General features: G+C 36.9%; 1 protein-coding gene and 1 long non-coding RNA gene across 2 annotated transcripts; one reads left to right on the plus strand and one right to left on the minus strand.

The window, feature by feature from the left end:
- Nucleotides 1-706: 706 nt before the first annotated feature.
- LOC106175577 (scavenger receptor cysteine-rich domain superfamily protein-like) lies at nt 707-9,816 on the plus strand. Its single transcript, XM_086994140.1, has 9 exons — nt 707-719; nt 1,082-1,240; nt 2,846-3,013; nt 3,475-3,666; nt 4,326-4,466; nt 5,941-6,132; nt 6,808-6,945; nt 7,305-7,509; nt 9,537-9,816. Exons 1-9 carry the CDS (start codon nt 707-709, stop codon nt 9,655-9,657), a joined length of 1,329 nt encoding a protein of 442 aa, XP_086850266.1. The 3' UTR covers nt 9,658-9,816.
- A 12,466-nt stretch (nt 9,817-22,282) lies between these two features.
- Nucleotides 22,283-23,900, minus strand: LOC147760273 (uncharacterized). The gene is made up of 2 exons (XR_015335638.1): nt 23,047-23,900; nt 22,283-22,550 (listed from the first exon to the last, which is right to left on the minus strand). It is a non-coding gene; the product is annotated as an uncharacterized LOC147760273 (long non-coding RNA).
- Between the last annotated feature and the right edge of the window lie 355 nt (nt 23,901-24,255).

Raw genomic sequence — 24,255 nt, forward strand, 5'->3', positions numbered from 1 at the left:
CTAACCAGTGAAAATATGATTACAATAAGCACAGAGTTTTGAAAAGCCAAGGGTGAGAGGGACTAACAAGACTTCATCAAGACTAGGTTGATTACATGTTTACCTTCACCTGAACAGGTAATTCAGTAGTGACCAATTCTGTCCGAGTGAAAAAACGAAACAGTCAACAGGTAAATCAAAGGTCTGGATCTATCATAAATGAAAACTTTTTGACTAACTTGGATTAGATATAACATCTCTATAGTAGATCTTCATAGATGTCTTATTTATTTGTCGCTGGTGGAATAATGAGTGATATAGATTACGAAAAGGTGACTTTGGTATGCGAGACACTGTCAGAAGACTGTGTTGAAATTATCATTCTTTTTTTCAATGTTATGTTGCAAACGATCGAGTTTACTTTTCATGCATCAGTTGTTTTAAATGGATGTAAATAGGGAGAGGTATGAAGACAACTAGGGTGTTTAAATCCATAATATGGGAAAAGAAAATTCACTTAACATGTAATTAAATAAACCATTTACTGTTCTTTGGTTATTAAACACGATCATAAAATGTTTTTTTTTTTGGTCAAAACTGTTTGTAAATAATTGCTTTTGCTGACTCGTCACATCATAATCATTAGGAAAGTTGGGTTGTACAATAAATACGGCATTGTTTGGCCAAATCTCGAACCATAGCCTTCTTTCTTGTTGTGAATAAGACTATGGATGTTTGTGGTAAACTGGGATAGAGGAAACATTAAAAAATATATGAAATATCTATGTGTATGTCAAACCGTTTTGGAGCAGGCCTTTGTGATAAATCTGTGAAGGAAAAATATGATGCACTTAAAAAAAAAAAAAATGAAAAAAAAAAACTGTAGGCTCTGACCCACTAGAATGTGCGTTCGACATGGCAGTGCTTAGTAAAATGTTAGATAAGAAATAAGTGAAACCCTCTGTGCGGTGTCAAATTCCATAACAATTATGCTATTACATGTTGTTCTATATATATATATATATATATATATATATATATATATATATATATATATATATATATATATATATATATATATATATTTTTTTTTTTTTTTAAGCCGAAGGAGACGTTCGCCTTCAAGATGGAGACACACAATACCAAGGTCGCGTGGAGATATATCACAATGGGGAGTGGCGGAGGGTGTGTGATTGGAGGTGGGGGTTTAACGACGCCAAAGTTACGTGCAGACAGTTAGGCTTCGAGGACGCCCACTCGGGTAAGTATCATGTGCCTTTTCAGAAAGATATAAGTTTATCTTATCACTGAGAAACAAATCTTTTAGGAACAATGTTGATATTGTAGACAACGTTACGCATAAAATGACTGAATCATTTATTGTCTTTTAGATGGCATAATTTGTTACAGTTTTGTTAGCACAATGGACACCGTGGCACGTTTGTTCTTTGTGCACTTTGAGCCTTTGTACAAATCTAAAAAAATGAAAAAAATGACATAAGTATGCGATAAACAATAAACTCATAGAAACTAATAGAAACAAACTACAGTATATACGTTAAAGAAAAAGAAATACATTTTACAATTACTCACATTATATGCTATATACGGTTCCAAACACAGGTAACCGACCGGTATTCTTGCTACTTGTCTACTAAATTTTCTATATATTTTTACACCACACACACCCAAAACCACTTGACTGATTACTGTTCATCTGACTAGAGTGACCACAGGGTCATGTGACTTGGCGCACTAACAGTTGAAATAAGTCCGGTTCACTTCGCTGGGCACAGGTAGGCTGAAAATTGAAACAACACTCTTGCTTAAAATGAAACCAGAAATATAACTACAATTCCAAAGTTCACTGTGACGATTATGGGAATCCTTTCTGTAAATGGCTGTAGCAGCAAGTGTCCATAATTCTTTGAGTAATTCAAAAGTAGGTGGTTAGTGTTGTCTACCCTATGTTACAGAGCTGAGCTCATGTATGTCCCAGTCATTGCCCCAGCGGGCAAATAATCAACGTTGAAACAATGTTGAACTTTAACGTTGTCTAGCATAACGATGACCACACGGCGAATGCCACGTTGTGACGGCGTTCTGAAGTGGCTGGATGAACGTGAATTAGGCGTTGAATTTAGGTCGATCAAATATTGATCCAATATCAATATACCTGTTGGGTGGTGTTTTTCGACGCAAGTCAACTTGAAGGATGGCAATACATTCCCTTACGAGAGAAAGCTGGACAATGTTTCTGGTTTTCGGTACAACTAAAAGGACACTGCAAATTACTCTGTAATCAAGTTCTTTCTGGCATATTGGTTTTGAATTATTCTGCTAATTTGTCTGACCCATGACATACCATTTGGTGCCCTCTACCAGTTTGACAGATGGATTTTACACAGATACCCACACGTGTCTCTAGATAAATAGACAGCCATTTGGCTGATTTTGCCACATTATTACAACCACAGTGATGCCAGTTTCATCTATCTCACAAAGGACGCAGAAAGGATGCCGTCCAGTGTAAAGGGATTTTTATGAATAGCTTGTTACTTCAGAGTGAGGCTAAACAGTAACGAAACATCTGACGTGATAGCCGCCATTTTTTTTTAAACTGCCGTATACGGGATTAGAGGAAATTGATTTGGTTCAATAAATTTCTCAGTCTTATTTTGAGCCTCGATATTATCTCCAACCTTCTATAATCACCAGTTTTTCTGTATTTCATTCAACGCCAGGAGAGCATGTTAATCCGATTGCATTTAGCAAGAATCATAGCCAGGCAAATAGAACCTAACAGATGAACAGACCCTAAGATACTAAGTTACCGAGTTTTAAGCCCTACTTTATTTTCCAACAGGATATAGCGACCACGACCCCAGAGGCACAGGGTCCTTTTGGTTGTCCGACGTCAATTGCGCCGGAACTGAAGAGGGTTTGTACAACTGTTCGTCCCCAGGGTGGGGCACCATCAGCTATTTATGCGGCACCGGAGACTACGACGATGCTGGGGTCATCTGTAAAGCACGTACGTAAATACCGATATCTTTTTTAAGGGCAATAAGCGACACGATTTACTAATTATTTAAAGTGATGACAATTGCAGTTTTGGTCAAAAACGGATTTTCTTTAAGAAAACGGTAATTTTCTCATGGTTTATGAATCCGATCCGAGATACGAAGTTGGTCCATTTCACAATTTGAACTTTTTTCTCAATACACTCTCAAAAAATTTGCAAAAGGCAATCATCTTTGAGTTTCCATGGTGTGATGAACCTCATATTCCCGAGTAATTGCGTTTTAGCTGCCGTTTCTGAGGGTAACATAGAACTTATTATATTCCGTGTGTTATTTACAGTGCATTTATGTGAAATGCGAATTTCATATGAAGAGTTGATATCCCCATAACAATCAAACGAGTCCAAAGCGGCGAGATTTCATTGTTTTCTGACTGAGTGGGGTCAAATAAGTATCCTCCTTTACCTTGCAGCTGGCGATGGTGCCGTTCGCCTGGTAAACACAACTAGCCCCTACGAAGGCCGTGTTGAGGTGTACTATGCCGGGGAGTGGGGACGTGTGTGTGACTACTACTGGGGCTTAAATGACGCCAAAGTGGTTTGCAGGCAACTTGGATTGGCTGGGGCTCATTCGTCTTTTTCAGGCTGGAGTCCGAGAGGCACTGGTAAGTTATATACGCTATTGATGCCCTCGGTTGTGTCGACAAGTGTGCTTATCCATCTACATGTAAATGTGTTATTTTACTATGTATCTATTACAAGAGCTTGAAGTTGACAATGTATTTTTTCATTTTTTTTAGTTCAGATGGTATACTATCTTTTATGTATGGTATACTATTGGTATACTATCTTTTATAATTGGCTAAATAAACTCTTATCTTATCTTATCCTTTCAAATGAATCATAAAGGAAACATATAACATGTTACATTAACTTATAGGCCTATATATCACAGGTAATGAAATATCTCATTTGCCACACCTGAAAGTATCATAATACTGAGTATGTACCTTGATCTTGCACATCCCCAGCACATGCCATACAAACAAACTGGCAGCTTTAACTTTCCCATTATGCTGTTAACAATACATAGACAACATAAAGAATGGGCCCAGTCAGGGCGTAATTAACATGCTGGCTGGGCCTTTTATGCATAGAAATAGATTTGGTTTTGGCCTTTGACATATATATATATATATATATATATATATATATATATATATATATATATATATATATATATATATATATATATCCCGTTTATAGATAATCTGCATTTTTTTTAATAGTGACTTGTTTGGCTTAAATTATTTTTCTGACTCAGGTAAATACTGGCTGTATAATGTAAACTGTGGAGGAACAGAGTCCAATATAACCCAATGTTCCCATGGTGGGGTTGGCAGCATCAATTCCGTCTTTTGTCGTCAAAGTAACAACGACGACGCCGGGGTTATATGCCATGGAGGTGAGGCACTTTTCTCTCTCTTTATATATATTTTTTCATCCTTTCAGAAATCACTTTATTCTTAGACTGCAGAAATGATTTTATATACATACATTTGTCTTATTATGCCCTGGATCTTATTATTTAACCACAAACGTGGCATTTTAACCTACCATCCAGTTGTCTGTATTATGGCCATTGTGGCAGATCTCTGAACTCGTTCTCAGCATAGTGCATGCATATATTTTGTAGCACGAAGGCAGTGTATGAAATGGCGGCCAGCCCGACAGCCCGAGGCTGGTAACTTTCAGGCCGGGGATATATGGGGACTTTATGACATTCGGTTTGAATGTTTTAACCACTTTTGATAGGGCTTTTTTTGCATTGTATTAGATTAATGTGGCAGTCTAAGGTTTATCTAGGTGGCTTTCAAATTTATGCACCCGGTTTTAAAATCATATAGCGAATTTACGACAATCGTTTACTATCCAACCAAGGTGACAGCCGAGCATGCCAGGGCTCATCCTGTCGGTGTTCTGGCTGATACTCCGAAACGTGATCTGAAACACACCTTGAAAACGGGTAGTGTGGTCCGATATACCGGTTAATTCAGGATCCTTAGGTGCCGAGTCTGGTAGTTGGGTAGGCCTGCGTAGGCCTAACTCGAAAGTATCACGCATTGCGACCGAGCGCAAGCATCTCGATCCCATAACTCGCCCATACTCGCCCCATATAATATATTGTAGCCTCTATGTGGTATAGCTTTTCTCAATAAGCCATGCGTTCGAGATAAGAGGCCCTGCAGGACTGTCTACGGGCCCTTAGCGTGCAGGACCCTACGTGCTGAATTCTTTCTTCTTTATTGTCAGCACAGAGATAGATTTGTTTGACAAGAATATACAGTATATATTTGGTCATACTTGTTGCTATATAGAAAAGCAAAACTTATGATCAGATAATATCACGAAATCGGAATAAAAATTATGAATAAATTATTGAAGAAGAAATGAGGCAGACTGCAAGGTGAACTTAAACTGAATTGACTACCCCCCCCCCTCCCTGGCTAGTAATTTCTTTGAATTTCATACACTGATAAAGGTATATATAAATGGTTTTCCCATCACTTTTACCGGTGTCTGGAAAAAAGAAGTCAGTACATGACCCTTATCAAACATGTGCTTTATGATTTTCTGGTACCCTTTGGTCCATGAAGTTATTTCATTTAAAAGATCCGATCTGCTTCCTTTTGCGCAGATATCTTTTTAAATAAATTTTGTAGCCCTTCTAAAACTTTCAATATCGTAAATGAGAAAAGGTAAATAAAAAAAAACGCTAGTGCACAGACACATTGGTCGGAAAGTCAGTTGACACGACATGAGATAATGGAAGTCGTTCAAACACGATATGATCAATTCATGCACAATAATGCAGTTAAAATAATAATATAATATAATATAAAACATTCATCTGAATGGGGTTTCATTTATGTTTTCAGACGGTGACGGTGACTTGCGTCTTATTAACACATCAAATGCGTACGAAGGCCGTTTGGAGATCTATTATTCTGGAAGATGGGGGAGAGTTTGTGACTACGGCTGGGACCTGACTAGCGCTGACGTGGCGTGTAAACAGCTTGGTTTCACCGGAGCCCACACACGGATACTGGGGACGTCACCACGGGGGACAGGTGAGTATACACATTTTATAAATTACCTGAAAACTTCAATCACGAATATTTCGATGTCCTTTATTGCTTAATAACGTGACAAAAAACAACATGCATTGGTTTGAATACTTAAACACTATTTAGAAATACTTAAAAACACAAACACACACACACACACACACACACACACACATTAAAGGTGTGGTGAAAATAAAGACACATCAATATAAATTCGATTTGTATTAGTACAGATAGAAATCGTATAATATTATGACCTATAATATCAGAACTGTTTTTTGTAACTTATATGCGTATCAAAATAACATACAAACACTAAATGTGTACATGCGTTATTGCTTGCTTAATGTTTTGTTGTGAGTTCAATGCATGCAGGGACGTTGATCACTTAAGCTGCTTATTAAGGTGCAAATAATGAAAAGAATCCAAACACGGTTTTTTATTAGTGGTAAACAAAACACAGCAATGACTGTTAGTACAAATTACTTTACATATTACAGGAAAAAAAAAAAAAAAAAAAAAACAAATGTCGACTGAGAAATTTTGCAATATTAGAATTATTTCGGAGGGCACTGACAATCTGGCATTAAGTTACATAATTAATTATTGACTGTTGCCTTACTTGAATATGCTGAAGTCAAAGTCAGTATTTTTATGAATTATATTTTCAAACACCAGGTCATTACTGGATAAGCGATTTGAATTGTCAGGGATCTGAGTCGACCCTAGGAGATTGCTCCCATGACGGCGTTGGTATCATCTCATCTTATTGTTCCGAATCTTCGTCAGATGATGCCGGCGTTCTCTGTAAAGGACGTGAGTATATTTCAAAGGTGGATCCAGACCCCCCCTCAGTCACACACACAAAATCCTGGCTGTCTTAAGCTAGAAAGTATGCGGCTTTACTTTCGGAAAATAAGCTAGAAAGTGTGCAGCTTTACTTTGGGAAAATAAGCTAGAAAGTATGCGGCTTTACTTCCGGAAAATGGCCAAAACTGTAGTTTTATAAAAGGGGATATCCTTGGTAGACGGAGGTGTACATATTTAACAAAGCACAGATTAATTTTATGTGGCGTAAGGAGTAATGCTAATGAGCAATGAACGTTCATATACCGGAAGTCATCTGTGCACTATTGTCCTTACTCGCTGTTTCTGTCATTTTGCATTACCTACAGCCAATGACGGAGAAGTGAGATTGATCGGCGACTCACAGTATCATGGACGAGTGGAGATATTCTACGCAGGAGACTGGGGAAGAGTGTGTAAAAGCGGTTGGTCCTGGAATGAAGCCAAAGTGGCATGTAGACAGCTTGGCTTCAGCTTGGGTGCTGAATTACTGGACATCTTGGACACCGAGGGGGACTTCGAGGGTGGTTCTAGGTATTGGTTCTACGCCTGTCTGCCCTTCTGTGTTTCCGACTAAATTTCCAACCCTTATATCTCTGTAACAGACGGACACTCGGTGTGGTTATAATATTTATTGTTATTATTACCATTTTTATTATCTTTATTATTATTATTATGCTACCTGTAATAAACAATGTCAATTAATACGATAAAATATGACATTTACAGCTCTCGGTCTCTCACATGACTCCCCACGAGCCGTCCCAGTAGGGGCACTATTAATTAAATCTCGATCGGCTCCATTCGACTGGAGGCGGATAGACCGTTACAGGATTAAGCAGTCATCCTTTCATGTAGGGTCCGCCATATTCGATCATTGGACCAGTTGATATTGTATTCTGAATGAACTCTATTTTTAATCATTACCTCAGTGTAAACGTCATTTCATAGAAATGATATTCTAAGTTTATGCTCACTTATAATTCAACATCTACATATGCAAACGAGTAGGGTAGAGTAAATAATAATTGCTTTTTTGGAAATCTCTCAAGGAACAAGTTATTTTAGAGGCAAAATGGGTCATAAAGTTAATTTCTGATGAGAGATTTGAGCTAGGAGCATTCTTTAGGTCGGTAATATCACTATTTTTGGATAAGCATACAAATCATGTGTACCACATATACAGTCACTGTAGTAACTATACAGTATTAATGTGTATACCTGTATTGAATAGGGTTGGATAAGGCCCCTATTTCACACAGACCACGAATCCCACGAATCGCCAGGAATTGACAAATTTCAGGATCCGTGAGGATTCGTGATATTTTGATTCAGTTACAATACAGGTGCGATAGTGTTACGCATATTCGTGGGATTCGGCTGGAATCGCACGAATATTGTCCAAAAATTCACTATTATTTTTTGGAATCGGGAGTTCGTGGCCAAAACTTTGAACAGCTCAAAATTTTTGTCACGAATTCCCAATTGATCAAGAATTGCAAGAACTGACTACGATTATATACGAATCTGTTAAGAACTTCACGAACTGATTACGATTCAAGCACGAATCATGAAATTTTCAATTCTGGCGATTCGTGGGATTCGTGTTCTGTGTGAAAAAGGGGCATTCAAGTTTTTGCCACCAATCCCTGTTGGTCAAGAAGTGCAAGAACTGACTACGAATATATACGAATTTGTTAAGATCTTCACGAACTGATTACGATTCAACCACGAATCGTGAAATTTGTCAATTCATTGCCATTGTCTGTGTGAAATAGGGTCATAAAGCACACGTTTTTGAGAAGTAAGTGTTTTCTGTGTCCGAAAATGATGCTAAACACACATGTGGAGCTTTTTTCTTCAACAATTATTAAGGTAGGTAAAATAACGATTTTCAAAATGGCAGACAAAACGCCCTAAGAAGAGTTGCATCATCGCCAATAATATGCCTTTTTGTTATGTTTTTAGGTATTGAAATATATTTTCCATATGTTGACACTGCCATTCCGACATTTTAAATAGAGTTTAGTTACCTTTTTGTTGATAGTTTACTGTCAAGCTTGATGGAAGAGCCAGATTTCTGTTAGTAAAAACAAGGAGTGATAAAATACCTCAAGTTCTGCTGCTTGTGAATTATAAGGAAGCATCGGAACTTTCTTAACTTCGAGCAACCAAAGGGTGTTTGTCTTTAAATTAAGAATATATCATAATCCAATTTACATCTTTTGGGAATGTTCTTCTCAAAGATAGGTCAGGGATTTCTTCCGGCTTCATATATCAAAGCAAAGGAGTTTTATCCATCCTATTGTAATAATTTTGAAACATTCACTTTTTAGTAAGGATAATTGTTTCTTCATTATAATCCTCGTCGAACAGATTTTGCGGAATAGGGGAATCTTATCTCTTCTCATTTTGATTTATTTAGATGACTGAGGTGATTCATTTTCCCCATTATCAAAGATTATGGCTATTCAGTCTAGCTTGACAGTTAAGTGTCAGCTCACATGGTAACTGAACTCACTGTAAATAACGGTTTTGTATTGTGCAATGGCAATTTTCAGACCAATTAAACTGTGCCGGTACAGAAAGCAGACTAGATGCCTGCACCCATGGATGGATAGGCCACCCCAGTTCTTGGTACTGCTCGGCAACCTCTGCCGTGGACGCCGGGGTTACCTGTGAAGCGCGTGAGTATGAGGCAACACCATAAATAATTAGACCACTGTCTGATCAACGCCATAATAAGAAAAAAAAATGCATCCTTGCATGGCTTTTAAAACGGATTGTTGAAACGATTCTCACTTGAAAAATCATTCATTTCCAAAACAGACCACCCCCCCCCCCCAAAAAAAAAAAAAAAAAAAAAAAAAAATACTCTCTTTAATAATCAAGGAGGCCAGGGCTAATTGGCTTAATCACCGAGAAGAGGGGTAGTTGTTCATGCCGTTCTTGTGTTTTAGTTTCAAGATGAATACCAAATTCATAGCAGTCCCAAAATGCGAATCAATATAGGTATTGCAAGTAAGCTTTTTTTTGGCCTTACTCTTCTAGCCGACGATGGCCAAGTTCGTCTAGTGGACGGTAACGGCTACAACAGCGGCCGCGTGGAGATAAAATTTGCCGGACTATGGAGGCGTGTTTGTGACTATGGATGGGGAAGCAACGACGCCGCAGTTGTTTGTCGTCAGTTGGGGTATAGCGGATACGTAAGGGCCACTTCAAGTAAGACATGTTTTTTTTTAGCTAAATAGAATTGCATAGAAAGCGAGATAAATTCCCTGTAACGTATGAATTACTAGTATCAGGTTTTTACACAGCATATAATGGAACAGAATAGAATAATTACCTGTAAATGAAATAATATTGAAATAATTATAATTCGAAATTGATCTCTCGGGCAGCAGAAAAAGGGCTAAAATACTTTTAATTAAATTTTCTGGTCGTAAATTTGATGTTCCTTTTTTCCTCCATTGTGTAAAGACTGAAAATGTTATTGATTTAAATGATGTAACAAAATGTGGTATCAAATTATGTTCCAGTTTAGTATTATTATTATCCCATTTGAAACACTAATATGACATTTTCTCGGATTTGGTGACAATGACTTGGTATAAGTACACTCTTGTCCAAAATGGTTGGTACACGGAAATTTTCGGATACATATCGCCCTGTTTCTTTCATTATTATTGATATTACCAAATTAATACTGTTTATATTGTGAAATATGTGAAGCTGGAGGATTGGCAAAGTCAAAGAGAAACAACCAATGCAAATGTGAAAAAAAGCGTTAATTTATTTAGTTTTTTTTTCTCATGTCGCCAAAAAGAATACTTTTTTTACATAACAGTACCAAGTGAACAATTAAACATAAAATTATACTGTGATTGACAATAAATATGAAATTAGGGGAAATTGTCAAGAAACATCTTCAGAGTTCATTATTAATTTCAATAGCGGGTATGCCCACCCCGAGCTTGGATAATGGCCGCCAGACGGCGTGGCATACTGTGAACTAGAGTTAAAGCTCTTTGAAGAGGAATTGTGGTCCATTCATCTTGAAGGGCATCTCGCAGTTCATCTAGATTCGCAGGGGGAGGATTTCTCCTCTGAATAGCACGACCAAGTTCGTCCCACATGTGCTCAATTGGGTTTGCATCTGGGCTTCTTGCTGGCTGCGGCATCATCTGAATGTTGTTCTGTCGGATATAGTCTGCAATTAAGCGGGCTGTGTGGGGAGTTGCATTGTCATGTTGCAATCTAAAATTGTCTCTGTATATCCCTCTTGCGAACTGCTCCAGGTTCTGCTGGAGAATGTCTCTGTATCTGGCAGCGTTAAGGTTGTCGTCCAGAGGAAGCAACGGGCAAATACCGTTGCTGCAAATGCCACCCTAAACATGTACAGAACCTTATATATATATATATATATATATATATATATATATATATATATATATATATATATATATATATATATATATATATATTTTTTTTTTTTTTTTCAGGTTGGTACCCCAGGGGAAGTGGGTCTTTTTGGCTGTCCTATGTTGGCTGTCTTGGAACAGAGAGCAACCTTACAGACTGCACACACTCCGGAATAGGGGAATACAACACCTTTTTCTGTGGCTCAGGCAGTTACGATGACGCTGGCGTTTTCTGCCAAGGATATTTACGTACGTATGTCTTTCTCACTGCCAGTGGGAAAGTCTGAAGTTTTATGGTGTGCCAGACATGATTTGGCATGAATTATTGCTTCACTTTGAAGGCATGTCGTAGACCTCATAAATGGGGGTACAGTATAGGTAACGGCATGGTCCATCATCATAGTACAACTGTATGGAAGTTAATACTTCAAAATGGGCATTTGTGGCTTAAGAAATGCGAGGTGAAAAAGTTCGATATTTAAAATTATACATCATAAATAATCATTGAAATATAAAATCCATTTTTTCTACCAGCGGGTGTTACTCCCCCCAGTGCAACCACCACCACCCCGACCACAACAACCACCGTTGCAGTAAGTAGTATTGACTGATTTTATAGTTTGTTTTTTTTTTTCACTTAGTTATGGAAAGACTGACGTACATTTCAACATCGTTTACTTTGATAGACAGAAGACAAAATCATGTTGTGTCCTATTCTTCGCGTATATATTCTGTGAAATGTTAAATTGTAACATTCAAAGCTGAATATATTATTATTATTATTATTATTATTATTATTATTATTATTATTATATTCCGTCTGCAAACAAGAGAAGACTTGTTTCTTTAATCAAGCGGCTGTTTTGTACGGTTAAAGCCCTTGCTTATGGTTGGGGTTATTGTTGGACTTCAATTTATTATTGCATTCCTTTTTGTTTTAAGTGGACGCTCGAATATCTGATATCTCATTTCAGAGCGGACCTAGATGTTATTCCTGCTCAGCCACCTCCTCGTGTAGCGGATCACAAAACAGTTATTACTATTATAACACATATATCACGTGCTCGTATGGATACGTGTGTCACGTGAGTGTCTCTCTCTATTGCACACACATGGACACGCACACCAACACACGCACACACGCTTGATGGATACAACATAGTGACACGGGCACAGGGATAATATAAACGCACATGTGCATAAATATATATTCACGCACATGCATACACATGCATTTTTGATACTTAGCAGGGGTGTTATTCACAATTTAATCAATGCCTTTATTAATATAATTATCTTTTTTTTCTACATGGCTATCACTGTCATCATTATACGGACGCACGTTTTTTTTTTCTTGCAGACGACGGCCTCGGCCTACGAAAGTTACAATCTCTTCTACAGTTCTTCCACCATTGCCTACAGCTACAGCCGCGGGTGCAGAAGTCAATCACTGTGTACCAGTGAGGAACTCCAGGGTAGTACCTGCACTGGAACTGGGACCAGTAAAGTTTGCAGGCAGTGCTGCACTAGTAACTACTGTAACAGTGGTACACTGGATACGTCCCAAACAAGCACCAACAACAAAGGGTTTGCTTCCCGGAGTGCCTGGTTTAACGTCCTCTGCGTGTTTTTGTTAATTGTCTTTACCATGAATTAAAGACATAAATCTTAATATTCAAAGACAACATTTCCTTTCTTTACCTTTGCCTGACGTTAAAGGTAAACAGTACGCGCTTAATTATATGATGCTTTATATAATGACAAGTGTTTTAATTTTTCAAGAACAAGCCTTAAAACGAAATTGCTGCATTTGACCTCTAGATGTCGATAAAACAACTTAAACGGCGAATTCCTAAGAAAAAAATGGGACAGTATGGAAAAAATATTGATATGAATAGAAAAGAACATTTGTCGTAGCCTAGGCCTACTAAGATTCTTTTATTTAAAAAAAAAAATCTACACGTACTTTTAATCAATATCTGTAAGAACTTTGTTTGCAGTGTGTGAATGGTGTGTGGAAGATGTATTTGTGTCTTATTGTGTTGTAAATGTCCTGTATTATTTTTTAAAAAAAAAAAAAACGGCGAATTTCTTTGTGCGATCATATCAGCACTTCATTATAAAATGAAATGCGAACCACAAGTCCCCTCACATTTCTATCCGGCATATTTCGTATGTGCAGATAGTTATTGAGGCCGGTATGTTTCGATTTCAGTAGTTGATGGTCAACACAAATACAAACGCGCCACGAATAAAAAAGGCAATTGTAGTTTATGTGGCATGCAGAAGTTTCCACATTACGATATCAATAAAATATACATAAAGTATTCAAAACCATTCACAGAATCACAATTTGAAAACCAGTAGACCTTTCTTGTAACAAGGATTGACTTTAGTGGATTTCAAGTAAAATAAAAAATAGGAAATAAAATTATGTAATGCATCGTAAGATTTTTAAGTTATTTATTTACCAAACATTATCATAAAAAGTGACATGTGCAAACCATATTTTTCTTCAATCCGACATCTTCCAAAAAAAAAGTATATATATATATATATATATATATATATATATATATATATATATATATATATATATATATATATATATATATATATAATTAAAAACGAAGGAGACCAAACGGTATGTCAATCATGAACTTGACTTGTTGTGAGAAATAACCAGAATATAAAATATACAAAAAATAAAGAATATAGTTTGATTAGAATCTGTATGGATGTATCTTTTTCTATTTTACGTAACAACTTGGATCATGGAAAGTGCTCAATACCCTGGAAGTGACGACTTGGAAGGGAATCCAAGCTGACTTTTCTACCCCTAAATATATAATTGACGCAGAGAAGGGTTGGACTATGGGGCCTATGGACATGGAAACTTGACCACTGGCGGTGAGGCTACGTTCTGACCAAACATTAGTTTAATGTCAAACATGATCGTTTAAGACCATGCTTAACGAAAAATCATAATGATCAGAAAACTCAAGGTCGTGGATGGTTTAATTAGTTTTTGTATACTAATACCATTCTGATTTTACTGCTCTATGCATTGACGGCCATTTTTTTTTCAATAACAGCGAAGTGCTGGTATGTAATCTACTGCGTTCTTTGGTCAGGAACTAATTTTAGACAATTGTTAGACTTAGCAGTCAGACTCATACACACAGTAGACTACATATGCAATTGAAAACGGTGCAAACACTAACCCACACACAAAATGATGCCTCCGTGCATGATTATTAACTGTTAGGTTATCTCGAGTTACACAGTTCAAAATACGTCTTTGCAAATAATGCGATAAATAGATCTGCTAACAAAGGCCTTGATGTAACTCAATAACCCAGAACTTGTCAAGCGTAATGTAACAAAAGACGTTCCCATCTTTAAACCTAGTTGCCATGCAACCCAGCCTGGGGTCCACCAAAACATTGACGTGCGCAGGTGCAATCGTCTTAGGTAATAGTTACCTGACTGGGGTGAAAATGTGTCGACTGAACACGGTTTTCCTTCTCTTATTGGTCATTTCTCGGTGTCTTGAGGACGGCCAAGGTCAAAGTAAGTAAACACATTTTTTCACTTCAATCAAAATCGAAATTTCATGACAATGTTCAGAATTGATATGTTGTGACGTAATTACTTTCGTTTTGTTATGGTGAACTGCTGATAAGAAAATACCCAGTGTATTTCAACCAATGGCTTGTTAACAGCGCAAACAGCAATCCTGTGCTAGCTGATAACGTCGTTGTAAGTCATAGACAGACTTACAGTAGCACGACCTACTTCTAGTCCATCACACTGTTTCATCGCCTGTTTTATACCTCGAGTTATCATAACAACTTAAGGTTGCGTCAAACAACATAACCTCAGGTGTTTTTTAGACATTGGCATCATGGACGGGTAGTAACTTAACGAGCGCTAGGACCTGTTTGATATTTAAAGAAAAGATGATTGCAACATCGTTTTAATTTTCAAGTTATTGTCAGCTGTTAAACTACTTATGTTTAATAAAAATGATAAAATACCCTAACGGTAAATTAAGAATTCCGATTCTTTCGCACAAGATCAATGATGGTGAGGTTAACTAGGGTGATTAATTTCAAAAGACGTCTTTGCAAGTGCCAACACACACACACAAAAATAGATTAGGTAATAAAGTTATTGATGTAACTCAGTAACCGAGAGCATTCCATGCCTAAAGCAACAAAAGACGTTCCCTTCTTTAAACCTAGTTGCCATGCAACCCAGCCTGGGGTCCACCAAAACATTGACGTGCGCAGGTGCAATCGTCTTAGGTAATAGTTACCTGACTGGGGTGAAAATGTGTCGACTGAACACGGTTTTCCTTCTCTTATTGGTCATTTCTCGGTGTCTTGAGGACGGCCAAGGTCAAAGTAAGTAAACACATCTTTTCACTTCAATCAAAATCGAAACTTCATGAAAACAGCATCAAAATATAGTTTAGGGGACCATATTTCTCCAACAATATAACCGTTTAACATTTACAGGTGAACATCTATTGGAAGGTCACATACGGTATGATGGTACATAACTTATCCGATGCCTCAACCTGTTAGCCACCATATAATCATATGTACGCAATGTTTTTATTTATTTTGTATAAACATACAAAATCACATTTCCCACCTTTCTTACGAAATCATACATAGAATGCTTGAGGCATCAAAGGAAGTGGGATTATTTGTCAGTTTGTTTCACAAGCATATAAAGATGTCTAGCATAAACTGTCCCAGAATAGCATCACAAAATCATCAATACCTAGTCGGATGTCTCATCTTAGAAGTGTAACTTTAGGAAAAATACATTTTGGGAACTGTTCCCTGACAATGTTCAGAATTGATATGTTGTGACGTAATTACTTTCGTTTTGTTAAGGTGAACTGCTGATAAGAAAATACCCAGTGTATTTCAACCAATGGCTTGTTAACAGCGCAAACAGCAATCCTGTGCTAGCTGATAACGTCGTTGTAAGTCATAGACAGACTTACAGTAGCACGACCTACTTCTAGTCCATCACACTGTTTCATCGCCTGTTTTATACCTCGAGTTATCATAACAACTTAAGGTTGCGTCAAACAACATAACCTCAGGTGTTTTTTAGACATTGGCATCATGGACGGGTAGTAACTTAACGAGCGCTAGGACCTGTTTGATATTTAAAGAAAAGATGATTGCAACATCGTTTTAATTTTCAAGTTATTGTCAGCTGTTAAACTACTTATGTTTAATAAAAATGATAAAATACCCTAACGGTAAATTAAGAATTCCGATTCTTTCGCACAAGATCAATGATGGTGAGGTTAACTAGGGTGATTAATTTCAAAAGACGTCTTTGCAAGTGCCAACACACACACACAAAAATAGATTAGGTAATAAAGTTATTGATGTAACTCAGTAACCGAGAGCATTCCATGCCTAAAGCAACAAAAGACGTTCCCTTCTTTAAACCTAGTTGCCATGCAACCCAGCCTGGGGTCCACCAAAACATTGACGTGCGCAGGTGCAATCGTCTTAGGTAATAGTTACCTGACTGGGGTGAAAATGTGTCGACTGAACACGGTTTTCCTTCTCTTATTGGTCATTTCTCGGTGTCTTGAGGACGGCCAAGGTCAAAGTAAGTAAACACATCTTTTCACTTCAATCAAAATCGAAACTTCATGAAAACAGCATCAAAATATAGTTTAGGGGACCATATTTCTCCAACAATATAACCGTTTAACATTTACAGGTGAACATCTATTGGAAGGTCACATACGGTATGATGGTACATAACTTATCCGATGCCTCAACCTGTTAGCCACCATATAATCATATGTACGCAATGTTTTTATTTATTTTGTATAAACATACAAAATCACATTTCCCACCTTTCTTACGAAATCATACATAGAATGCTTGAGGCATCAAAGGAAGTGGGATTATTTGTCAGTTTGTTTCACAAGCATATAAAGATGTCTAGCATAAACTGTCCCAGAATAGCATCACAAAATCATCAATACCTAGTCGGATGTCTCATCTTAGAAGTGTAACTTTAGGAAAAATACATTTTGGGAACTGTTCCCTGACAATGTTCAGAATTGATATGTTGTGACGTAATTACTTTCGTTTTGTTAAGGTGAACTGCTGATAAGAAAATACCCAGTGTATTTCAACCAATGGCTTGTTAACAGCGCAAACAGCAATCCTGTGCTAGCTGATAACGTCGTTGTAAGTCATAGACAGACTTACAGTAGCACGACCTACTTCTAGTCCATCACACTGTTTCATCGCCTGTTTTATACCTCGAGTTATCATAACAACTTAAGGTTGCGTCAAACAACCATAACCTCAGGTGTTTTTTAGACATTGGCATCATGGACGGGTAGTAACTTAACGAGCGCTAGGACCTGTTTGATATTTAAAGAAAAGATGATTGCAACATCGTTTTGATTTTCAAGTTATTGTCAGCTGTTAAACTACTTATGTTTAATAAAAATGATAAAATACCCTAACAGTAAATTAAGAATTCCGATTCTTTCGCACAAGATCAATAACGGTGAGGTTAACTAGGGTGATTAATTTCAAAAGACGTCTTTGCAAGTGCCAACACACACACAAATAGATTAGGTAATAAAGTTATTGATGTAACTCGGTAACCGAGAGCATTCCATGCCTAAATCAACAAAAGACGTTCCCTTTAAACCTAGTTGCCATGCAACCCAGCCTGGGGTCCACCAAAACATTGACGTGCGCAGGTGCAATCGTCTTAGGTAATAGTTACCTGACTGGGGTGAAAATGTGTCGACTGAACACGGTTTTCCTTCTCTTATTGGTCATTTCTCGGTGTCTTGAGGACGGCCAAGGTCAAAGTAAGTAAAATTATCTTTTCACTTCAATGAAAATCGAAACTTCATGAAAACTGCATTAAATCATTTTTGTGTAAGGGCCCGTGATTTTCCAACATCGTAACCGATTAACTATAAAAAATGTAATACGGCTATAAACGTTTATTGGCAGTTCACAGACGATATGACGTATCCGATGCCTTAGTGTGTTATCCACTATGATTATAATTATATAAATACTTGTATGCAATGTTGAGACTTACACGTATTTTGTAAAAAAAAAAAAAAAAAAAAAAAAAAAAAATCACTTTCCCACCCCCTTACGAAAATATACTCACAGTGCCTGATAATATGCTAACAGATGAATCAGTAGGTCACGAAAGAAGGTTAAATTCTGACTAAAATATAAAGAAAGGAGCAGTCTAAAGCTCTTTTATGACTGATCGAGTGATTTCTTCAGGTTAGTCGAATTTATTTGAATCGTATAAGAAACTAGTAGAAGTGGTTTATGTGTTACTGGGGATCCACGCTCGATTCACATGTACCATTTAATAGGCGTTCATTTTCGCAAAGCTATGTTGCAAACGTTCAAGTTCACTTTTTTTCTGCATTTATTGGTTTCATTTGGGTGCATAGAAAGAGAAATATGAAAACAAGTGAGGTGTCTCATTTCATAAAAGGTGAAAACTCCCTGAACACAGGACTGCAGATCACATACATGTATTCATTATAGGATTTTTAATATTTTAAAAAAGGTTTAACTCCATTAAAGACATCAAAAGCAGAAAGTATCAGCGTGCCATTATGTAAATGGAAAAAGTTCGAACTTTTAGACAATCTTTTTAATCCGAATAAATTAAAATAGATTTGCAATCAAAGACGAAAAGAAAATTAATAAAAGAAATTGAAGGCTCTGGCCCAATTAATGTGCGGCCGACGAGTCCGAAATGTAAAAATAAGAAAATAGGTTAAACGTAAGATCTATAGATCTGTACTGTTCAAACAAATTTAAAAAACACTCCGTCATTTAAGATACAACAGTTTGAACCTACTGTTATTTAAATCAAGCAATTATTATACAATGTCATTATTCTGTAATTGGAGAACGTCACACTTTAAAGGGATAAAAACTCTTCGTTTTGGCCAAAAAATGAATTTTCCTGGAGTAAACAACAATTTTCTCATACTAACCAATGGTTAATGAATCCATTTTTACATTCAAAGTGAGTCCCTGTTTTTTTTTCTAAAAAGTTTGTTTAACAGAGTACAGCCATCAATGGAGGTCACGTGGTCTGAAGACAATCTCGGATATCAGAATAATAGCTATAACTGCCGTTTTTCTTGTACAACAGAATATATTATATTTCTGTGAGTTGGTCACAATGTTTTTATTGTGAAATATAGATCTCATACGAAGAGTTATTATCCCTTTAATCGTGTTGCAATGAAATAAAATGTTCACTCCTAAGTCTAATATAATAATTATCATGTTTATTTTTGGGGAGAAATAGGTGAACATTATTTGAATTAGGTAACCTTGATCTCCTCCAACGTGCTACAAAGGCATTCTTCAGTCTGTCCAAGTCTCTTCCACTTCAGAGTAATGTTAACACATCCTTAAAAGAGAAATTATTTGATACCCTCATTTCCCCAATCCTTACATATTGCTCAGAGATATGGGGCTACTCTGTGTCAACGGATAACTGCCCTACAGAAAAGTTATACTAAAGATTTTGCAAAAAAATCCTTGGCCTCCATCAAAACGTATCAAACTATGGTGTATACACTGAACTTGGCCGCCTTCCCCTCTTTACCAAAATACAGTTTGCATCTGTCAAACTATGGTGTAAAATTATTCAAATGTCTGATGCTACACTAATGAAACAAGCATACATACAAGAGATAAATAGTTACAAGTTGCTGACACCTTATGTTCCTCCCGCAGTCCACACACTCAGACCAGCTTCTATGTCATGGTCTGAGGGATCCGAATAATCCTTTTCACATTTGGCCTTGGAGATGTGTGGCTTAGCCAGTCACCTCCAAAAAACTTCACCACAATTTTCAAACAAAGACAAACTGACCACTTTACCCAAATATGCAATAGCAAACTTCAAGCCAGCAGTAAATTGTCTCTCTTCCGTATACTTAACCAAAAGTGTGAAAGGGCAACTTATGTTGATAAAATAACAAATTATGACACCTTGTCAACCCTTGCTAAACTACGTCTTAGTGACCATAAACTCCACATCGAAACTGGGCGGCACACCTGGCCAAAAACTGAAAGGTGCTACAGAATCTGTCGCCTGTGCACCCAAGGGGTAATTGAAGATGAATATCATTTTATATTCCAATGCCCAATGTACAAAGCAGACCGAGTCACCTTTTTTAGTAAAACCTCAATCCTAAAAGCTGATACAAGCTTAAGGTCACCAGACAGTCAATTATGCCATGTATTTAACAGTGCCAACAAAGATACTTTAGTGTCCCTCTCCAACTTTATAATCAAATCATTCAAGAAAAGAAGTGAAGTGGTTGCTCTGCTTGGTAACTCTTAGCATATCCCTTAAAATGTCAGTGTATGGTCCCACTGTTGTGAGAAGTGACTCGGCAGTGGGACTGAACATGGCACAATATTTATATCTGTGTAACTTATTTACTTATCTGTCTTATTTAATTGTCATTAATAGTAATCATATATGCCATCAAACTGGCCTTAAACAGCCATGTAAACAGCTATGTAACTGTGGTTTTAAGTTTAAACATATCACATATCCTTTTGTGTAACATGTGTATAGTATGCTTATGGTAAATTTATAATCACACCAAGGTTTATCTCATTGCTTAGATAGAATATTTTATGAGTAATTTTACTAGTACGTATGTTCATTATATAAATATTATTTTTTCCTTCACAAATGGTTGGGCAACATAATACCAACTAGAGAAATGGTAATGCACTAACTGTATTGTATCGTCATTAGTATATCATGTTGTACAAGGTCATGACAATCTATGCACCAGTACAGAAATAAATTGAATTGAATTGAATTGAATTGAATTATTTGACCCCTCAAATTCCTGAGGGTGATGCACGGGTAAAAATTAAGGTTTTCCTGAACAGATAGCACGCACACTCTCACCCATGTGATCACTCATTCACCCCATTTCCATAGATTAGATCGACCTACTTTAGATCGACCTAACTTCCTGGGGGTTCACGCTAAATAGCTGTCAGCCGGGCGGACACGAAAGTTAATTACCCCCTTAAAGCTTGTAGTAGGCGGGACGGACATTTAAGTCGGATTATCTGAAAGTAATCTAGTGAGACTCCCCGCGGGGATAGATCGATCTAAAATCTATGGGAATAGAGCCATTGTGAAAATCGCACAGCATGAGCTTTGACTGACACATTCTGTAGCCATGCCCCAGTATCGTGTTTTGTCACTTGAAGATGCACATCAAATCACCGTTTAGATCTTCAAGAAGTAAATGCGTCATTTTACTGGCACATCTATGAAGATCTACTATAACTGTCATTCTTTGCTAGTGGTTACAAAATGTTGAATTTGACCGAAAATTTCAAACTTTCTCTGTAATTTTGCGATGTGATAGCTACACCATCACAGTTTATCATTTCATAAAAAGGGAAACAGCAGCTGCCCTTTTTAGGGCACACAGGAGAGTTGAACAGCTATACCCACCAAATCCAAGACGCGTTACCCTGGGTAATATATTTTGCACAAACTAATGAAAGTCTAATGGAATGTTTTCAGTTTTAGTTTAAATCATAAGGGGATGTTGTCTCAATGCTTCAAAACTGGTTTTGAAGAATTTAATCCACATTTCATAATTAATAAAAATGGTGAATATGTGGGTCACGGTAACGTTATTGACGCGGGTACAAAAACTTTTTTTATAATCATGTAAATAATAACAATATTTTTGCTATTATCCATACACACTTCATTCATGAGGGGCACACCACTTTCACATGCTTTTAAAATGGAATTGACAAACACAGGAATAATGCACATATTTTATTTACTGTAACTCTGTCATATGGGACACACACTGAACAAAGTTGATCTAAAGAATGTTCCAGATTGTAGTTTTTTATCAGAACTATTATTTTTTTATTATTATTTTAACACAATAAAGTTCAGTTAAATACAAAATTTAACAAAATGAAGTTCAGTGTAACACAAAGTTCATAATTATAACATTCTTCCTGACATATGTAGACCAATGGTGATATCTGTTCTGTGCTCACTAAGGCATCCACTCTTGGGATTCTGAAAAAAAATCACACAAAGAATCTGTTAACTCTGATAACGAACAATGGATAACCTAAGATCACAAATAGTTTATTGCTTATTCAAACAAAGTACAGTGCATTATGAGTGGCAAACACGCATTACTGAGACACATTTTCTTCACCCATTTTCGGTGCTTCATTGCGTAACGTAAGTGTTGCTAGTAATCCATTATTGCTGTTTTTACAGACGGTTAAATTTTAAACGCACGGAATACAGTGTAGCAGCTTAATTTAAGACAAAACTAAAAAAAAAGTAATTCAATTTCGATGATTGAGTTTTCGAGAACAAGAGAACATGAATACGGTATCACCGCGTCACCATGTTCAATATGACCTTTAGTCCCCCATGTGAAACAGACGCAAAACGAAAGTTCAGACGAAGTCACCCTACTTATAGAATGGTAAAAATCAATCGGTACACAAATATGTTGAAATAATTGAAGAAAAATGAAACGAAACTCATTATTTCTCACCTTCATACAAAGAAGATCCCAATAAACAATCCTGTGACGGTTAAATCGAGGGAATTACACCTGTGCCCTGCATCCTATCTCGACAGCGTCATTGCGTGACATGTTATCAGAATGGGCCACCCGCCAGTTAGAGCTGGGTTTTTTTAGTGTGCAAAAGAAGCCATTCGTGTGTAAGACGTCATCAGTTAGTGAGTATGGAAGAAGATCGCTATCGATGTATAATTTTCACGCGGCATTTTAAAGTCGTCTGATAAAAATCGATCTCTGAAGTTTCAGCGTTGCGAACGTTATATTGGGACGCGGTGAAGAAAAATCGACCTTGCTGAGCAATAAATGTGAAATTCTTGAGAAAACTGATATTATCATGGACTTCGTGACACAAACTAACCGACATACTATTTTGGACGATTGAACAGTTTTAATACGGAAAGATAGGATTAGATGAAATTTTCATCGGGGTGGGACACCGCATGTATCGTAAGTTAAGCTAATTTTGTGATCATTTTTCAGTGACTTCAAATAAATTTTTATTTAAATAACAATTTGCACATTCTGTTTATTATATCTTCTTGCAGTAGATGTATTTCCTGCTTCAATAATCCATTCAAATCCTAAACAAACTGTTCTTAAATAGAGGTAGGGTCAAAATTCCACAAAAAAGGACGCCATTTTGAGGGTTATTTCGATATATTTTCTGCTTTTTCTATTTTTTTTTGCTTTTATAACAACATCCTCCTTGCTCATGCAGCTTCTTTGATTTGTTATTGAAACATACACAACGATGTCATGAGAATTTGGTTGGCTATCTAAATTTAAATAACATTCTTGTTATGGCCCCCCTGCAGTGCACCACTAGCAAATAATGACTGATAAAGATGTGATATTTGATCCAAGCTTTCAGATAATATCTGAAAAAAGAAATCCCTGAAGAAGGCCTAGGGGCTGAAAGCTTGGGTTTGATGTGAAAATAGTTTCTTTGGATTTCAGTTTTGATAGTCAAAAAGTTTTCTTTTATGATATATCCAGATGTCTGATTTACCTGTTGACTGTTTCGCCTTAACCTGTTCAGGTGAAGGTAAACAGGCAATTACCTCAGTCTTGATGATGACTTGTTAGTCGCTCTAGACCCCTCCTCCCAGGGTGGGTTTGAGAATGTCGTCATACACATGGGGCAGCTTGTGTGCAGTACAGGGAAATGTAAGCGAGGGA

Source organism: Lingula anatina, chromosome 8, assembly GCF_051362555.1.
Source record: "Lingula anatina isolate TDL-2025a chromosome 8, LinAna3.0, whole genome shotgun sequence".
NCBI lineage: Eukaryota > Metazoa > Brachiopoda > Lingulata > Lingulida > Lingulidae > Lingula > Lingula anatina.